This window comes from Zootoca vivipara, chromosome 5, assembly GCF_963506605.1.
Source record: "Zootoca vivipara chromosome 5, rZooViv1.1, whole genome shotgun sequence".
Taxonomy (NCBI): Eukaryota; Metazoa; Chordata; class Lepidosauria; order Squamata; family Lacertidae; genus Zootoca; species Zootoca vivipara.
Genome location: NC_083280.1, coordinates 68882497 through 68902697, shown reverse-complemented (window position 1 = coordinate 68902697; position 20201 = coordinate 68882497). Strand labels below are relative to the sequence as shown.

Genomic DNA, 20201 nt, shown 5'->3' with positions numbered 1-20201 from the left:
GCCATTGGAAAGAAGTTCAAAAGCTCTGTTAAGTGCGATCAAAGACACACACATACACAGCCCTGCTTGCAGGATTAAATTCCCTCCCTCTGTGTTCCCTCCCTAAAAGCCAAGCTACACATTTGGGAGCCTTGTGAGATATTTCTGTTGCTAGCCTGCTGCTCCACTATAGATGGCAAGTAAGTCAAGTTGGTTGGATGTTTCCTCACATAAAACACCTCGCTTTGCACATAAAAGACCAGCTTGTCAGACAGGAGGACTAACTTCTCTTGCTGGTATCTATATGCAGTGCTGGTGCCAGACTATATTGTGCTTTAGATGAAGCTAACTACTTGCACCACCACCATTTTTTTTTACTCTGGTTTCTCCTCAGATCATTTTTTTCACCCCAATTTCTCTTTTCCAAAAACATGTCTTTGTATGGATTGCTTCAAAAATGATAAAAATTCTTCAAAATATGAAGTAAAAGTAAAATATTATCAGAAATTTATAAGAGATAACAAAAACTAATTTGTATAAAACTGTGCCCCTCAAAGGTCAGTACTACTGACCCAGTTGGCCTAATCGGGTCCTCCCTAACAAGAGGGCACATGTTGCGGTGCGACCTGGCAACCAGACCCTGGGTTGTGGGTGGGAACGTTTGGATGGCCACAACACCCTATTGGTCCTGGGTGCAATTTGGCCAATGGGATGCCAGTTAAATCGATTGAGGGACCTCTATTTAAGCCCATGCACGTGTCCCTGAGCTTCCTCTTTTGGGCTCAGTGCATCGGAACACCCGCCCACCTCTCCCTATATTTAGGGTTTGCACTTGACCTTGCTATGCCGTCATGTGTTGCCTGTCGTTGAGGCACAACAGGAATTTCCCCCACTTGGCTGATTGGCTGGTGCCATTTGGGTTTCGCCTGCCACATAGCAAATCGTCACAACTTGTAAGGTTGCGGATAGGCTCTGGTCCAGGTGATAGGGGTGGCAGAGTGCTCTGGTCATCCCTATGCAATGGGTATTCCACTAAAGGAATCCACTGACGCATTGGTTGGTCTTCCCAGTGAGGGGTTGTGCCCCGAGCCTGAGTCCAGGGGACATCTGGGTGGAGGACTAGCAGGGCTTCTGCCTGCCTCTGTCCCAGGTGTTCACCCGAGGCTGACCTATGGTTGGTGCCCAGGGTCAGCGCTACTTGCAAGGGTGCAGGGAGCTAGTCGAACCAGAGCCTATGCAACCACTCACTTGATTGCAATCAATAAAGTTGTGGCCTAAATTCTGCCAAAAACCAAACCAAAAATTTGAGTCTTGTCTGAATTTATTTCGGGGGTGGTTAAAAGGTCTACACAAGCAAATGACAGTACTGGGTATGTCTATGTGAGGGGAGTCTTTAAAATGGAGGAACATTGAAGTATTTGGGGTGGAATCCTAAACATGTTTACCAGTGATGTAAGCCTCATAATGGGACTTCCTTCTGATTAAACCAGCACACAAGTGTGCCACCACCCCCCACCTTCAGTCTGAAGTGTTCCAGAGCAGCAATAGATACTGATTGTGGATTCCCTCTCTTGTCAAATGAACACACAATCACTAGGCAGCGACTCTGAGACATTTATTTTAATGTTCTTCACCTGCTGTTTAAAGCAAAGCAAAGCAAAGCAAAAAGCATCCCAAACTGTCTAATCAAAACTGATTGTTATACTGCTGTACTCTTGGGGTTTATACTTATATAAAATACAAGTTCCCCAAGGGGAGCAAGGCTAAAATCTGTCACAGCAAAAACAACAGAAAGTCCTGAAGCATCACAAAGTCTAATAATGTTATATTGTGGCATATTTCATGACTTAGTCTCCACTTCGTGACATGTAAGGCCTAAGCCTTCCTGATAGTAAGAGCTGTTCGACAGTGGAATTTGCTGCCAAGGAGTGTAGTGGAGTCTCCTTCTTTGGAGGTCTTTAAGCAGAGGCTTGACAGCCATCTGTCAGGAATGCTTTGATGGTGTTTCCTGCTTGGCAGGGGGTTGGACTGAATGGCCCTTGTGGTATTTTCCAACTCTATGGTTCTATGATTCTATAAGCCACTAGGCCTAATTATTTATTTAAAGCATTTTTACCACACCCTTTTGTCGGAAAACAATTCTCAGGGCAGGTTACAAACATCAATAGTAAAACAGACCTGGTTTTGACAGACATGACACATAAGCAGAAGGAATGGGAAGAGAGGAGGAGAAAAGCAAGCTTGTGCATTACAGTACTTCTTAAAGTTGCAGTTCTTATAACACTAAGCTGGGGTTAAAACAATTCAAAGAGCCTGGTGGAATGGCTGCAGGTGGCTGGTCTCCCAGCAGAAATGATGAAGTAATCTTCATAGCTGTCAAATTTTCCCTTTTCTCGCGAGGAAGCCTATTCAGCATAAGGGAATTTCCCTTTTAAAAAAGGGAGAACTTGACAGCTATGGTAATCTTGCTTTTCTTCTTTCCCTCTGCTCTGCAGTCTGATATACAGGTACTTTCATTACAAACAATTAATGAAATTTCCTTTCAGGATTGTTCTTTTAAACTGTACACTTTTGTAATCAATTAAGAACCATCCATGCCTTCAAGGGCATCCTTATTGATGAACACTTTGGTAGCATCTGGTGTTTACCTTGTCTTCTAAGATATGTGGGTATTTGTCTTTTCTAGATGCATCTCATAAATTTTATAAATTCCCTTTAGAGATCCATCTTTGTACCTGCCACCTTCGGAGCAATTTTAAAAGTGCTAACCCTAAACTAATTTTTTTAATTGAAAACTTTTCTGCTTTGCCAGATTCAAGCAGGATTTGCTGTTTTTAGATATAATATCTATTTTTAGGCACTGATAGGGTCGACATCCTAGGGAGTCTTCCTCACACAACTCATTTATACACTTGCCTATTCAGGCAAAACTTGTAGTTGTGGTCTACATTCCAGGTGTCCAGTTGCTTGCTGTCTCTCTCATATATCTCTATACACCCCACCCATCTGACTGCATTGCCCTAGCCACTCTTCAAATGCCAGATCATGTCCCAGAGGTGTTAGTTTGTTTGTAATACGGCATAAGCTTTGAATAACAGAGGAACATAAATCACAACAGCACATTAATTTTCTCTACATAAACGGTATGTTAACCTTTAGTCAGCGAGTGCCTGGTATATGTATCTGCTGCAACAACAACAAAGTCTGGAGCATGCTTCATATGTCAACTAAAACATTTCCTCCTTTTTGGTGATAATGTAAGGAGCTGCATTCAAGTGGCAATCATTATGACAAAAAATGTAATTAAATCCTGCCCAATGAGCCCTTTCCTTCCCATCCCTGGATAAGCAGTTAATTAGCTATTTATGCCATAAGTCCAAGTATTAAATATCATTATAGCCAGGGGAAGAGCATAATGGTTCAAGTCTTTTTCTTTCCTCTTCCTATCTACAGCGTTTAGAACATTCGAAGTCCACATTCCTGAGATTAGGTTGCTGGAAAGAAAAATGCCATGTTGTCTTATATTGCAAAACCAGATGGCTTCTTTTTTCTTCTTGAAAGGACAGGTTACTGAAAAATAACAACATCTATCAATTATTATTATAACTTTTTAAAAGAAATCCCCTTCCAGAAAAGATTCTGCTCCTGTAACAAGAAAACACCAGATACAATACATCACATAATTTTGGATTGCCCTCTTCTCAATTAATTCATAGTTGGGGCATTTTCCATAGTATTATATCATACTTTTGAAGGGAATGACATTTACAGTGCACACTTCATCTACTCCCTATGAATTAATTCCACTAGTTTCAATTTTGGATTAACTGGGCTGAGAATAAAATGCCGTGTCATGTTGATGGAAATTCAGATGAAAAACCTACTAAGATAACTATATGACTCATCCACTTTTTGGTATCACAGCCCCTCCCCCACAACCTCACAGGTATAATCATCCCTAAGAAACTCTGGTTGGAGAGAGACAAATAGTTCTTGTGGGAGCCAAATACAGCTTGAGATAGGCATTGCCTTGCAAAGTATGCATTTGACTGGTTCTTTGGCACCTTTGGTCAACTAGATTTGGCAGGCCTGTGTGGAATAAGTGTGGAATAAGAGCAAGGATGGGCAACCTGGGCTTGGAGGCGAAATGTGGGCCTCTAGACCTCTTTATCTGGCTCATGGGACTCTTCCCCCTCTTCCTGGCTAGAATTTGCCTTGAACTCTGATAATGTTTCTTGCTTAACTGGACGTTACCTGGATGGAGGCTATAGAGAGGTGTGAATGTGTGAATATAGAAACTAGCCTGCTATACAAAGGTAACATTCACATCCATTGCTCTGTTCCCTGTTGCCTCTGGCCCCACTCTCCATTGGCATGTGGCCCCTGGGAAGTTGCCCAGAAGGAAATCATGGATTCACAGAAATTGGAAAGGGACCGTGATGGACATCTAGTCCAAGAATCGTTTTGCACAATGTGGGGCTCAAACCCATGACCCTGAGATTAACAGTCTCATGCTCTATCTACTGAGCTATCCCGGGTTCAAATGCAGCCCTTGGGCTGAAAAATGTTCCTCAACCTTGGTGTAGACCTTCAAGATTTCTGCATATCTTTCTTTCAAGCCACCTTTAACTATGGTTTCTTTCCTGCCTTAGTACTTACAATCTAAGCTGCAAAGCTGTTTTAAGACCCAACGCATCAACAGGGAAAAGTAAAAGCCTGCTGTGAAAAGTTACTTTATTTTTGTGATAATTTGGTGTTTTTGAGAATCGAAAAGGGAAGGAAGAGATGATGATGTTTCCAGGGCGCCTTTAGTTCTGAAACTATATTCTTTGAAATAAATGCTAATGTCTGCTTGAGCCAGCTCTTTATTATCTGTGTATCTCTGGTCAAAAAGGTGAACTGAGGATAATCCTGATTGCAATACATTGGCAAATTCCTTGGCTTTCAAGAGGAGAGAGAGAGAGAGAGAGAGAGAGAGAGAGAGAGAGAGAGAGAGAGAGAGAGAGAGAGAGAGAGAGAGCGCATGCTCAGAGATTAACCGTGCATTCTGGCAATTCTTCTGGCTGCTTCCCCTCGCTTCCCCAATTTCTGGCAGTGCTATTGATTCTCATTTCTGTTTTTCCACTCTCCATTTTTGGATGTTATGCCACCGCCAATGATACTAACACATCTATTACGCAAGGAGAGTCAGCTTCTCTACCCTGCTGCCTCTGTTCTTGAAGGAATGTGTTGCGATTTCCCCACCCACGTCTGTGAAAACCATTAACATTTTTCTCTTTCTTCAGCTGTGTTTCTGACGACTCTGTGAAGCAATACACATCTAAAGATCATCTGGCCAAGCACTTCCAAGTGCCAGTGTTCAAATTTGTGGGTAAGGACAACAAGGTGAGTGAAAATGCTTAGCAGCTGCCCCTTTAACAGTTTGCTAGCAAAACATCTGATGTGATGCATGGACAATAGATGCAGGAGTTTACCTTTTATCTCCTAAGTGCCCTTGGAGGATGCAAATCAGAGAGGCATTGCCTTCTTCCAGTTCTTTGTAAGGGATTTCACTTTAGGAAGAAGATAAGGATAACAGTTTGCTGGAGATGCTTTTCCTAATGCTGGTCCCCTGACTTCTGCTTTTATTTCATACTTTCATACTGACAGTGTAGGAATGACAAAGAGGGTGATTGAGAATATATATATATATGTATACAATGCACACACACACAATACAATAGGATGATGCAATATTGTCGCAGGCAACACTGGCCTCTGTCCCTCTTTCCTTCACCCCCTCCTCTGATGCCCTCTTGCATCTCTGCCTCCCAAAGGCTTGCACAGCTATTTGTTGCAGCAGCCCTGGTTACAAGCTCCTCAGGCAATTGGTGCCTCTGGGGCTGGCCAGGGGCTGCTTCCCAGGCCCCTGTAGGACAGTGTGAGGAGGCACGACTCTTTGGAGGTGGAGCTCAGAGACCAGAGGTGGCAGCTGTGGCCGCCCGGAGGACTCCCAAGGAGAGGGGAGAGGAGAGGAGGCTGAGGAAATCCTCCACAAGGGATGGCATTTGCAAAAGGGTGAGAGGCTGCCAGCTCTGCAGGCAAGGAGTGACATAACTGGACTCTTGAGCCCCACAGGGGTGCTAAAGAAAGAATGTAGTTGGTCAAGGGACTCATGGACTCAGAAAGGTTGAAAACCTCTGGTGCAGTCATTCCCTCTACTTGGAAAAGAGACAACAACTTTGTTGAGTGCAGCAGAAGCTGAAACTATGTTAAGTTTAGCTTGTTGACACCACTTTCAACTCCTGTTCAGGAATTGAATACTGTTGCAACCTAAAACTACTTACAACCTGTCTGGTTTTAAGATCACCACCCTGATCAAAACTTTGTGACCTATCTGTTATGAATTTCTTTCTTTCTTATTTAAGCTCATTTTCAGTGCAAAAAATATGCAAAACATAAGTCTGGCAGTTTGGGGTGGATGTGTCTGCTGGATCAATACTTGGCCTGCTTTTGCTCTGTGATAAAATCCCAGTGCAGCCTTTTCGCTCTATTTCTTCTTCTCAGGAGCAGAGTACACTGAAGATAGAAGGAATACTAAACCCCAGGCAGAATCATTTGTAAGCCTCGTAGCCTAAAAAGCTCCAAGCCTAGCAGGTTGCTCCTCTGAACTTCTGTTTCAAACATGCCACTGCAGAATAGGTTCCATGTGGTTGAGAGGCAAAACAGGGTGTTTCTGAGTTTCTGGCTTCCGTACAAATACTGCTAAGACCCCCTCCCACCAACCTGAATCGTTTCCTTTACCTAGCAAATCCCTGGATTCCACAGATGTGCATGACAGATTCCCCCAGGCCATTTGGGATGCTTCATATTCGTTTATCTCCTTTTGTATTCAGGAAGTGTTCCTGCACTGCCATGTCCTTGTGTGTGGAGTGATGGATGAGAGGTCTCGCTGTGCCCAGGGCTGCCGCAGACGGATGCGCAGATGGGCAGAGTCAGAGGAAGAGGAAGCCAGTCACATGGCTAATCACATCCTCACAGGTGGTCCCATTAGAATTGATGTGGAGGAGTAGATCTATCTCAGCCTTCACCAACCTAGAGCCCCCCCCCCAGACTGCGACCCCCGTTTTGGGCCTACAGCCTCCATGCCGTTTGGGGCTGATGGGAGTTGTATTCCAAAGCATCTGGAGGGCACCAGGTTGGCAAAGGCTGTCTTATCTTGTGAACATGCTGTCTCACTGCTGCTTTCTCCTATGTACCTTTGATAGTGAGCAGTCATCTGTGTTTGGCAAAAAAATAAAGGCAACAAACAAACCAAAACAAAACCATGTGATTTCCTCTTTTCCCAGTGAAAGCCTATGATCTTTGTTAAGGTCAGATTAGATGCAATCTCATCTAAATGCTGTTTGATGTCTAATAATGGATGGAGCAAAATTAAATGGACCATTTGAATCACAGGGATGACAATGGGACCAATTTTGGTTAGAAATCGTTAGTTCAAAGAGCATGTAAAATGTCCAGATGTATAACACTTTCATGAATAGGAATTTGGGGTTTTTACAAGGCTACACTGACATAGAGGAGGGGGACACTGTCTGCAACATACCAGCAACTTAACTAGCACACTTGATCATTTTTAGGTGCTGAAATCAACACAAACTAAGTGGTGCAGATACTTTATAGTATTTCGATGGTGAGACCCTATATCATCATGACCTAGAAAAATCTTTCCTAAAGCCAGATGAACCAGTGGCATAGTAATTTGCAGTCTGGAAAGGTGTTGAAGCTCTTCACAGCGACAGATTCATGAACACCAATCCAAATGTCAGTGTGATAGATCTCACCCAGTAAAAGATGGTTGCATGACCACTGAAGCTGATAGGATTAATTCAAGTTACTGGATTCAGTGAAAAGAAATGCAATGCAACTCTATTACTGTCTATTCAGAAGCAAGCACCACCTTGTTCAATAGTGCTTACTCCACAGTAAGTGTGAATAGGGTTACCAACTTAGTCTCTATTTTCTATTCAATACATTTTGTGGACTTCAGTGATATTGTTGGGGCACATCTTTCTCTATAGTCCACAAAGTACTTATGCTAGAATCAGGGCCAGTCCTACCATTAGGCAGAAGGGGCAGCTGTCTCATGCAGCAGCATAGCTGCCAAGTTATCCCTTTTTTAAAGGGATTTTCCCTTATGCTGAATAGGCTTCCTCACGAGAAAAGGGAAAACTTGGCAGCTATGTGCAGCAGATGCTGGGGAGTGGGCAGCTGTTGCTTTCAGGTGAGATGCTGCCTTCAGGTGTAGTAAAAGTAAACTTCCAGTCAAGTTGGTTTCAATATATAGAATGGGGGGGGGAGGCTTCCTTTTGTCCTTCAACACAAGCAGGAAAATGCCCTGGCCAGGAAAGTCCAGAATTCGTGTTGTTCCCCTTTAAAGCTTTTGCATTGCCTTCTTCCTGCAACTTATCTCTACTTTCTGTAAGGATTATTAAGAAATATTTTGTTGGTTGTAGCCAAATGCCTTGCATAGGCTCGCTGTCAGCACTAATGTAAGATATATGCACCATGTGTTCAAACTATATAATATATACTAAAAAAAAAAACCAGCTTCAGAACTAGTTGCTGAAAATTCTATATGTTTTAACTTGCCAACTGTGTATTACCAGGAAGTTCATTAATTGTAGCATTCTTATAGTGTGAATCTCCATTCTCCATCCCAAATAACAGAGCATTTACCTTTTGTAATGTTTTGATCATATTGCTCTCCTCATGCAAACCTATTGTTAGGAATTTAAAATAAAATGATAAAAGGCAGTATAGGATAGGGCTGCCATTACCGAGATTTCAAAGGTGGAATTTACACGTCTGGGGGGAATTTCCGAAAAGCTCAACAACTAACTGGTGGACCTACCAAACATCAACCCAGATGGAGGAATGAAATATTGGGAGACAGCACATTTATCACAGGATAGCCTAAATGGGGGGAGGGATTTATTTAGTTATGGAATCATGGAAAAGAGTAAACACTGTACTGAAAAGAGTAAATTCTGTAAGGCATTCATAATGTAAATGGTTGGACAAGTTCAACTGTGTTAAAAACAGCTCCAAGAGTTTCAGATAATCAAGAACCAGAGAACATAAGTCTAGGTGCAGCAGGATATGTTTAGAAAAGGATTCCTGGTGCTATTTTATCAGAGGGCAACAGGCAAAATGTCAAAAAAGTTCAAATTTGGGACAAGTGGCAATTTGTGTTTACAGAGAAATAACCCAGAGGGCCTAAGAGTTATATTTTGGAAGAATAAGGATGGTTCTACAAATATATATAGTTGTGCCACCCGAAGTTGTAAAATAATAGTAATTCTTTGTAGCTGGCAAGCTCTGATGTTATCTTGAACTATATATGTTATTTAATAAAAGTTAGTTTTACAACGGCCTACCATAAAAAACCTTTTCAAATACTCAATATACCTTTGTTTCTTCTTATCAAGCAATATGTATGTTGCTTCTCTTTAAGTAGAGCAATGCCTTAATGGAAATAAAATTAAGAGTAACTTCAAAAACTTCAAAACCCACACTGTTATCTTGTCATTCTTCCCTCTCTCTCTCTCTCTCTCTCTCTCTTTTTTTTTGTCTTTTGGGGAATCCCCAGAACCACCCAGTCTGTGTGCTGTTGAGTAGTCCATGATCCAGGACTACTGGTGCAACCCTGCACCTGTTCCCCCCCCCCAATAGAATGGGATTCTCATGACTTTTGACTGGCTCTACACCACTATGGCAGCATTAAATGTCTGGCAATAACAGCCAGTCGGCTGTGTGAATATTTGCTGCAGAAATGTACTATAGCCAATGTCACGTTTTCTCTGTATCCTTTGCCACATCTGGAATGCTCACACACAAACATCGCAGTTGGTCTTCACTGAGATTTGTCATTATGCCAAACAGATGCTTTGGGAAGGTGAAAGAAGTTGTCAGATGGAACAGATGAGAGTGCTGGGCCAAGGCAATCGGTTCCACTCTTCAAGCTGCAATTAAGGCATTTGCAGTGATCGTAATGATCTGCTCCCCTAATGTAACCGCTGCCAAAAAATTGCACCTGTGTAGGGAGTAGAGATCAGACCCGCTTCTAAGCAAGGGGGCGCATGAATCCAGAGTCATCGCTGTCAGGCAGTTTGACGCTCACCTCACAACTCTTCCCGTTCTTCCTCCTGACAAATGCAAGCGCTTCTTTGGCTGTCCATGAAAGGACGGCAGCCCAGAGTCCTGACCGTTTTAAATACGCCATCGGCTACTGATTCACATGCTGGAACAGAGGACAAAGGGGAGCATGTCAGGACCAATCAACAATTTCCACTATGTGCTTACTGGAGTTTGGTCTGCTTCTCTATAAGCAGCTGCTTGTCATACAGACAGCGTCATGATCCATCATACCAAGGGGAGCTGGGTTTAGCTTAATTGGAACTGCCAGCTAAGAAGTGCTAGGCTATGGAGACATCCCTTACATCTAAAGTGCATGGTTTCCCCTAAACGGCCTCGGTCCAGGATACCTGAAGGAGCGTCTCCACCCCCATCGTTCTGCCCGGACACTGAGGTCCAGCGCCAAGGGCCTTCTGGCGGTTCCCTCGCTACGAGAAGCCAAGTTACAGGGAACCAGGCAGAGGACCTTCTCGGTAGTGGCACCCGCCCTCCCACCAGATGTCAAAAAGAAAAATAACTACCTGACATTTAGAAAACATCTGAAGGCAGCCCTGTTTAGAGAAGTTTTAAATCTTTAAGAAATTTGTGTATTCTAATATTTCTTTTGGAAACCCAGCCAGATTGGCGGGGTATATATAATAAATAATAATAATAATAATAATAATAATAATAATAATAATAATAATTATTATTATTATTATTATTATTATTAATGGTCCCTGCATCCCTGGCAAAGATGGGATCTAGGAGTGCAAGGGGAAGACCCATAATTAAGTGGGGAGTTTCATTACTTCAATTTAATATAAGCTTTGATCCTCACGGTGCAGAGGAAATCTAGGAAAATGGGAAGCTGGTATATCTGAAAGATTTGAATGGCCGATGGGGGAAATGATCAAGGATGGTTGAAGCTGAGCAACACCTGCAGATTCCCCATCCCTGATGCAAGTGATGAATTGCTAAGATGCTCACAGTATATAATCTTTACAGGGAAACTGGTATGATTTTTTTCTTCAATTTCTAGTAGGTTGTGTACACCTATAAGTACTAAAACCACACACGTTCCATCATCCTAATGAGACAGGAAGCCAATGATGAGGGAAACTGTCTTGGAGAATCTGCTGAGAGTCTGCATCAGCAGCTCTGAACTTCCCCATTTATCTTAATTGTTACACTTGGAAAATAAATTAGTGACCCCTTTGCCATCTAATTGCTGGAAGCTGAACCAGAGAGGGGTAAATGGTGGGGGGGGGGGGAGAGAGAAAGGCTAGACACTGTCGGAACAATATTTTTCAAAGCAGCACACATTAGGCAGTACACTCCTCCTCCCCTACCCACTTATTAAGATTCCTAGGGAATCTGATATGTATGTGTATAATTGAAATAATTGAATTGTGTTTTAATTGGAAAAATTAATAAAAAGTATTTTTTAAAAAATAAAAAAAAAGATTCCTAGGGAATCTTTCTGAAAACCTGCTCATCTACACAGGAGGAATGAAGGGGCAGAAATCGATTTAGTTTGCATTTTAACGCTAAATCTCCAAATTCTCCCCCTACAATACTGAGATACTTCTTGGAAATTGGCCCATCTCCAGATTTTGCACTGCATTTCTCCAGCCAAAGAATATGTACAAAAATGTAATATTAATGAAAGCTGCGCATAAAAGCTCACAGTGAAGGTAACAGGCCTTCTGTTGGGGGAAATTGCTCTCAAAAATGAATAAACTAAAAAAAAACCAAGTTGACTACGACAAGGTGTGCATCAGGAGAACCGCACATAGAAATGCATACAAATATGCCTGAAGACTTTTATTTTTAAAAAAGAAAGAATTGAAAACATATGTGGAAATAGGAGTAACTCGGTTTAAGACTGGAAAAATGGGGAAAAACAACCAACATGGACACTTCTTCCTATCCTTACACTGAAGGTAGCTAATTGGCAGCTCATGAACCCAACATTTGCCTGGGGACAGACACAGCCTGCAAGTTTATGGCCACATCACAGCATACATTTAAAGCGCTACACTACCATTTTAATCATCTATGGCTTCCCCCAAAAGAATTCTGGGAGCTGTGGTTTGTTAAGGATGCTGAGAGTTGTTAGAAGACCTCCTATTTCCCTCATAGAGCTACAGTTCACAAAGTGGCTTAACCATCAACACCTCTTCCTAGGCAACTCTGAGAATTGTAGCTCTGCGAGGGGAACTGGGGGGTCTCCTTAACAATGCTCAACACCCTTAACAAATGACAGCTCCCAGAATTCTTTGGGGGAAGCCATGGCTGTTTAAAGTGGTAGTGTAGTGCTTTAAATGTATGTTATGCAGCTTATGTTTGCGCCAATCCACTTTCCATTTGCAACAGCTCCTGCTGATGCTGTGTAAAAGCGTGTGCCATTTTTGCCTGGCTGTGGTGTCCGAAGTGTTAGCAAGTATCTTTGGTGTTTATTAAAATATAATTTGAAATAGCATTACCTGGCATTTTCAGAAGGTAAAATTAAAATTATTTGGCTTTCCGAAACCAGTTTATGTGCTTCTTCATCAAGCGTAGACTTACCAAGCTAAATGTTGTCCAATCACAAAAATTATAGCCGATTTGAATTCCTCTCACCCAAAAACATGTTTTTGAGACTGAAGAAACTTGCAAAAGTTAAGTTTCACCCCTTCAAAGGACGCTCCTTACTGCCTCATTCCCACCAACTGCTTAGGATGTCCGCCATCACTGAGTTACACTTCCATCCACTTAATGCATCCCTGGGTGGAAAACTCACCTGCCACCTTGGAAACGAAGCCAAGGCTGCGCTTGAGGTCGGAGCAGATGGACTGCAAACACCAGCGAAACTTGGCATCGCAGCGGTATTTGTTGGCCCCGCAGGTATCATAGCATATATCCAGCTGGTTGCAACACTTAGTCATGGCAGGGATACCCATATCCAGCTGTACATGAAAGGAGAGGGAAGAAAAGATTCTCTTGACACACAACATTGCTCCCCCCCCCCATATTTCTTCTCTGAATGCTGTTTATAAAATTTAATTTAGCATGGATTAGCTGCAACAGATTGAACTGCCTGATACTGACGGTTCTTAGGAGACCAGCAGGATGAAAAAAACATGCTGCAGTGAGATTAAACAATAGCTACGCCTATCAAATAACCATGTCACTTGTCTTGGGAAACAATGCCATAGTTCCTTGTGCAGAACTGACATAGTGTCCTTCAGATTTTGTAGGCTCCCAATTCCCCTCAAAGGAGTAACATTGGAAGTGGCCTCATACCAAATCAGACCATTGGTCCACTAAGCTCAGCAGTGCATATTTCTTTTGTTTGGTCAGATAACACCCTGAACACAGTGAAATATATTTCATTTGCTGACCAGCATCAAAGAAAGACAAATTTTCTCCAAGGAAACATCAAGCCACCTATGGCGAGGCTTCCGTTGACAAGGAGCAACTCACGTTCACAGAACCGGGGGACACTGTCATTTATATATGATTCTTCAACATCAACTTTGTTGGACTGGTTATGTTGTGCAGATGCCTGATTATCGTCTTCCAAAGCAACTACTCTATTCTGAACTTAAAAATGGAAAGCTTAATGCCGGTGGTCAACAAAAGAGGTTTAAAGACTCTCTCAAGGCAAATCTTAAAAAATGTGGTATAAAAACTGACAACTGGGAAACACTGGTCTGCGACTGCTCCAATTGGAGAACAGCCTTTACCAAAGGTGTCATGGGCTTTGAAGACACTCAAACTCAGGATGAAAGGGAGAAATGTGCTAAGAGGCAGGCATGCTTGGCAAACCCTCACCGTGATCAACTCCCGCCTGGAAGCCTATGTCCCCACTGTGGAAGGATGTGTGGATCCAGAATTGGCCTCCACAGTCGCAAACTCACTGTTAAAACCGTGTTTATGGAAGACAATCTTACTCGGCTACACGTGATTGCCAAAGAAGAAGAAAAGAAGAAGATTTTGCCCAGATGCTGAGTCCCTCTGAGGCAATGGTGCCAGTTGGCATTTAGGACCAAAGCCCATCAGTTACAACTCATGCATTCCAATCTGGTCCATATCCAGGTACCATGTCAGCTCTTTGGAATGCTTTTCCACTCGCTTTTATTACAGATCCTGCTTTCTTTCGTTTTTGCCTTTCTGTAATTATGAAGATACTTGGAGTAGTGAATCCTGCATCCGTTTATGCAGTCCCCATCCAGAGGATTTATTTGTTCACTGCAGCAGCCACCAACAGTTGGAGGCTAAATGCTCGGGTGACTGGCCAATCAAACAGTAAATTATACGGGTAGCAGTCAAGTGAGACGTGATCGCTTTGTTTGCCATCAGCAGCCAGCCGTCACCTCTGGCACACACAAGGCAGACAGCTTGCACTTGACATCAGGATGTCTGGGCAAACATTGAGAGGGACACTCTTCCCATTTGGAGAGCCTGGACAGATCAAGGGACAAAAAGCACCAAGCAATCACAACCCCTGCCTGAAAAGGCAAGTGTGGTTAGTAAATCATTTCATTGGGTAATGAGATGTTAGCAGTACATACACTTTCGGGTACCTTGAGACCCAGGAAATAGGAGCTGCAGCCATTGGGTTCTGGAGACTTGTAATCTGGCCTGGCCATTGGTGCTTTCCCTGTAAGACAAGTGGGAAACACACCCAAAGAAAGCATTAGTAGTTCTAGATGTGACAGCCTTGGAAAGGAGGACTTTGTACAAAGCTTCTTTCAGGGCTGGTGAGCATCAGGAAAGGACTGGCTTGGCTTTGCCAAAGAGCAAGGAATCAATTTAGTTGGGCATCCTTGGGAACAGGACTAGAAGCAGCAGCTGAAGGCCCCAGCGGGCTGGGAGGGCCCTTCAACACCCTTGCTACACAGATGCTTTATAGCACCAGGCGGTGGTGAAACTTGAATCCATCCATGGTAGCCACCTGATCTTTTAAGTGGCCCAAGATGTAAGTCCCTGGCCCATAGGTCAACGAAACCTCTAGTTTTCATTGATCTAATGGCCAGGGCATTGCATCTGGGTATTGTAAGATGGCAGGCGGCCACCATAGATAGGAGTCAAGCTTTGCCCCTGCACAAAAGTGCTGCTGCACAGTAGAGGGTACTGAGTGATGTCACTGCTACAACAAGCAGGATTGGGCCCTGCCCCGTTGGTGGATATTGGAGTCCTATGACTGGCACTGTTCCAAGTGTCCCCCATTGTGTGTTGCCAAACAAGTTTCATAATATAAAGTTGAAGTCATTCATATATGTACATTTCCATATCCTTTTTTTCATGCTATTTACAACAGACTAGAATTGCAATTGAGGGACCCAGGTGGCACTGTGGTTAAACCACTGAGCCTAGGGCTTGCCGATCAGAAGGTCGGCGGTTCGAATCCCTGCAACGGGGTGAGCTCCCGTTGCTTGGTCCCAGCTCCTGCCAACCTAGCAGTTCGAAAGCACGTCAAAATGCAAGTAGATAAATAGGAACCGCTACAGCGGGAAGGTAAACGGTGTTTCCGTGTGCTGCTCTGGTTTGCCAGAAACGGCTTTGTCATGCTGGCCACATGACCTGGAAGCTATACGCCGGCTCCCTCGGCCAATAATGCGAGATGAGCGCGCAACCCCAGAGTCGGTCACGACTGGACCTAATGGTCAGGGGTCCCTTTACCTTTAGAATTGCAATTAAAATTTAAATTTTGCAAAGGTGTTTTTAAAAATCTAGCAAAGTGGTTAATTCCAACACTCAACATGTAAAACATCCATTTCACATTTGGAATTTAAATACTCATTTTGAAAGGGCTTTTCCTGTCAAAATTCAAGTGTGGACGCCTTGTTTTTTATTTTATCTGATGTAAAAGGTAGTATTTCAAAAGATGTCAACAGTCAATGAGCAAATATGTGTCTCCCATAAGTAGCATTGCATGACAACAACCCAATACTGTGGGTTCTCTGTATTATCCAGTTCATGTATACTATGGAAATGCAGATAGGTCAAGAAACACAATGCATTTCCATCTCAGGGTTTTTGTACTTTCTAAAAACTTGGGACTCCCCCAAACTTGTAAATATTCCCTGTGTGTGTGTGTGTGTGTGTGTGTGTGTGTGTGTGTGTGAGAGAGAGAGAGAGAGAGAGAGAGAGAGAGAGAGAGAGAGAGAGAGAGAGAGAGAGAGAGAGAGAGAGAGAGAGAGAGAGAGAGATGCCTTTTGGTTGCCTAAGCAATGACACTCATACCCTGAAAATATAGGAATTACTCTCTCTTTGTTGCCCTTCAGAGTGGTTTGGGGTGGAAGAGTGATCTTAAATACTGCATTATTTACTGTCCAGGGGCCAAATAGTCTGTGGAAGTCCCTGTACTTCAGATACAGACAGAAAGTTCTACAAACTTTCGCGGGTTGCCAACCTACCTGTCAGCATTTCAAGAACAAATGAGGGGCAAGATGCCCTAACCCTCAATGACATGTCAGATGCCATATCATAACAGGATAAATCCCTCCCTTCATTTACTGGCACCAGTCCCCCATCCCCCTTGTGGATGAGCCAAGGGAGAGCATTGTGCGATTCTGTCTTGTGGGCACCTGTTTGGCCACTGTGAGAACAGGATGCTGGACTAGATGGGCCTGGGGCCTCATCCAGCAGGCCTCTTCTTCAAAGATGTCCCACACATGACATGGCTGTTAACCCAGGTTTGCAGTTGAATGTACACCTGGCGAACAGCTGAATCTTTGATGAGCATACTTGTTTGCATTGCATTAAAATGTACAGTGGTACCTCAGTTTTCGAACAGCTTAGTTCACAAACAACTTGGAACCCAAACACTGCAAAACCGGAAATAGGTGTTCCAGTTTTCAAACTTTTTTCGGAAGCCGAATGTGCTCTGTTTTGAGTCCCCCTGTGTTTCCTGTTGCACTGCTAATTTGCATCCCCCCATTGTAATTCAAGCCTTCTGTTTCCGATTGCAGTGTTCTAAGGTGATATTTGGAGCTTATATTTGGTGCTTTTGTTTTTGCTATTTATTTTGCCTTTTTGTTTTTGAGGCTTTTTCAGTTACGTAATTTGTTTTGGGGACTGTCTGGAACCCAGTTCATTTACTGATTGATTGATTGTGTGACTGCAGAAATGGATAAAAGCCCCCTATGCAAACAATGACTATCATCAATTTTAATTTTTATCATCTATAATACTGTTTTGTTTATTTTATAGCACAGTACATTGATTATTGCTTTCATTTTGTGGAACAATGGTCTCATTAGATAGTAAAATTCATGTTAAATTGCTGTTTTAGGGGTTGTTTTTAAAAGTCTGGAACGGATTAATCTGTTTTGCATTCCTTTCTATGGGAAAGCATGCCTTGGTTTTGGAACACTTCGGTTTTGGAACAGACTTCCAGAACAGATTAAGTTTGAGAACCAAGGTACCACTGTAATGTGTGAATTGAACCCAAACCATCTGTAACACTGGGCAGCCGCACATATTCCAGAAATACTCAGTCTGCTTGTTTTTTTTAAAGATGCAAAGCCTTGAGGAATTTTTGCAACCCAGAAAAGGAAAATCAAGGTGAATAACAACCTTCCACTCTGGGGAAAGAAATGAGCAGCAAATTGATTAACAACTCCTGGGGACTCCTTTGGTACCAATTTCAGAGGTTGATGGAGTGTGGGAGGCACCATAAAAGCAAAATGTATGGTTTTAACTTGTTAGTCTCAACAAAACAAGATAAAACACAAAGTTTTTGGCCTCCAAAGAGATTGTGGATGTTCTTCACAACCATTCTGGACAGCAAATGTTTAGTGTTTCTACTCCTAAAGAAGAAATCCGAGCTGACCAAACAAGCAGTCTTCACTGTTATGCTTAAGGCTTCCTATCTAGTGACACAAACCACATGCACAGTTCCAGAAGCCGCATGCAGATGGGATCTGCCCATGTTGCACTGGCTGGTGCAAGTGATTTCTAACCCAGCACCTGGAAGCCTGATTTTAGAAGTCCATTCTTCATCAACCTGGTGCCCTTCAGATATTTTGGACGGATGGGGATGATGGCGTACACTCCAACATATACCCCACACATCTTACTGGGTTGCCCCAGCCACTCTGAGCAGCTTCCAACATATATAAAAACATAAGAAAACATTAAACATTTTTTAAAAACCTTCTGAATACAGGATTGCCTTCAGACACCCTGGCGGTTGGATGACTCCACACCCCCAACATTTCTCCAGTGAAAATAGGGACATTGTAAGGAAAAGCGGGACATTCTAGGATCAAATCAGAAATCAGGATGGTTTCTCTAATTAAGGGTCACCCCTGGAAATTAGGGACACTTGGAGGGTCTGTGATGGGAGTTGTCCTAAACCTCTGAAGGACAGCAGGTTGGCAAAGGCTGCCCATGTCTATTGAACTGGAGCAGACTGGTCTGAATTTTGAAGTATCTCTTGCCTGGTCAACTATTGAGAAGGTGATATAGGTTTGGATTTGCCCAGGCAGCAAGGGGTGGGTGGGGATATCTCACTCATTGGAATGAAACAAGCTCTAAGCAGAAGTGAAAGAAGAAGAGGAGCTTACCATATCTACACCGGTACTGGCAGACACCGTTTTTCCCTCCTAGCAGCTCTGATACGTAGTCTAAATAGGCATTCACAGTCTCAAAGCCATCCCGGATGGTCCCAATACCCCAATCTGAAAAAGAGGCTTCCTCGGGCACTGCTGAAGGATGGGCTGCACTGTCCTGGGTTGTCTCTTCAGTGCCTGTCCCCACAGCCAGAGACATGCAGAGAATCAACAAGCCGCCAAACAGTTTCATTTTGAAGCAGGGCAAAGCAAATCCAGGCACAGGGGAAGTTTTGCGAGACAGCGAGGGGTTAGTGGCAAATGACAACTGAGCTGCTCCGAAGGTTTTACACGGCCTGTGTGTACACCCTTCTCCGGTGGACTTTAAACACTGCTGCTGGGGCGGCAGGATGAGGTCACCACAGTTAAAGAGAGCACAAAGTTCAGATACTTTGGTCGAAGCATAATGGGTCTGTTGCCCAATATTTAAGACTCTTTTATTTGCTCCCAGGATCGCCCTGGCTCAGAAGATGGCACAGGCCAGGTCCTGTAACTCCAGAAGAACTCCAACAGCATAAAACACATCTGCTTCCAAAGATCCTTGCGCATCTACCATCAACCCACCCCACTTTTCCCCTGTTGTGGTTTCTTTTCCCTTACTCCAGCACTTCTCAAGTAAAATATGAAGCAGGGAGATGAGGTTGTGATCAGTGGAGCCTAGTCTACCTCAGTTTGCCCACAGCCGGTCTTCACTTGCCTTCCTTCCTACCTGCAACCAGTCTAGTGGTGGTACTGCTTGCCAACTTCCTTCTCCTCAGCCTCAGGCCACATTCACACCATGCATTTAAAGCGCAATGATACCACTTTAAACAGTGATGGTTCCCCCAAAGAATTATGGGACCTGTAAGGGTTAAGAGCTGAGAGTTGTCAGGAGGCCCTCCTTCCACTCACAGAGCTACAATTCCCAGAGTTCACTGAGGAGAGGTGTGATTACTAAATCGACCCGGGAACTGTAGTTCCGCTATGTGCAGGTATTTCAAGTTATGGTAATTACAGGCGCATGTGCGCGCTCGTAATGCTGACATACACCGGTCGAAGGGACAAGGAAATGGAAGGGGTGTGACTACAGTCACAGAACTGTCCTCAATCTGAACACTTGTATGTGGATGGGGGAAAGCACAATAGCCTCCCCCCAAAAATCAACATCCAATCGGTGGTGTGAAAAGTCTGCTACAATTTTGCTTCAAAGAGGGTTGGAATGAACAGCAGCTATAGCATCATAAACAGCACAGCTGCAAGGGTCTTCTGTCTCCTATACCTGAGTTCAATGGGACTTACTCCCAGGGAAGTGCATCTAGGATTGTAGCCTAACAGATTTGTTGCAACAGAAAGCAGTACGTAAAGTTAGTGTAGGTTAGAAATTAAAGCTTGTGCCGCAATACGTCTGTTACTGTTTGAAGGTGACATATGACTCTTTCTTACTGCTCTCCTTGCTCAGGACTGCTTAGGAAGGAAACAAAA

General features: G+C 43.4%; 2 protein-coding genes across 5 annotated transcripts in view; one reads left to right on the top strand and one right to left on the bottom strand.

The window, feature by feature from the left end:
• The window catches only part of OIT3 (oncoprotein induced transcript 3), a 33060-nt gene extending 24430 nt beyond the window's left edge, over positions 1–8630 (top strand). The window contains exons 8-9 of the mRNA XM_035138054.2: positions 5265–5364; positions 6855–8630. Of these exons, the coding sequence (XP_034993945.2) occupies positions 5265–5364; positions 6855–7031 (277 nt within the window). The 3' untranslated portion in view covers positions 7032–8630. The remainder of the gene's footprint in view (positions 1–5264; positions 5365–6854) is intronic.
• PLA2G12B (phospholipase A2 group XIIB) lies at positions 71–19844 on the bottom strand. 4 transcript variants are annotated; one of them, XM_035138058.2, is made up of 5 exons: positions 18696–19844; positions 14694–14782; positions 12920–13085; positions 10142–10261; positions 71–3473 (listed from the first exon to the last, which is right to left on the bottom strand). In XM_035138058.2, exons 1-4 carry the CDS (start codon positions 18931–18933, stop codon positions 10143–10145), a joined length of 612 nt encoding a protein of 203 aa, XP_034993949.1. In that variant the 5' UTR covers positions 18934–19844; the 3' UTR covers positions 71–3473; position 10142. The 4 variants fall into 4 exon arrangements, with proteins under 4 accessions (XP_034993949.1, XP_034993948.1, XP_034993950.1 ...); XM_035138057.2 differs by having other exon boundaries at positions 71–3549; positions 18696–19843; XM_035138059.2 differs by lacking the exon at positions 71–3473 and having other exon boundaries at positions 8147–10261; positions 14706–14782; positions 18696–19839.
• Positions 19845–20201: the final 357 nt, after the last annotated feature.

Bases quoted from the DNA above. Each gene is read 5' to 3' on its own strand.
- PLA2G12B (XM_035138058.2), bottom strand. From the start codon at position 18,933: ATGAAACTGTTTGGCGGCTTGTTGATTCTCTGCATGTCTCTGGCTGTG. The intron at 14,783-18,695 runs GTAAGCTCCTCT...CTTGTCTTACAG, and splicing joins CCAGTACCGGTGTAGATATG to GGAAAGCACCAATGGCCAGG. The intron at 10,262-12,919 runs GTGAGTTTTCCA...CCTCTGTTCCAG, and splicing joins CTTCGTTTCCAAGGTGGCAG to CATGTGAATCAGTAGCCGAT.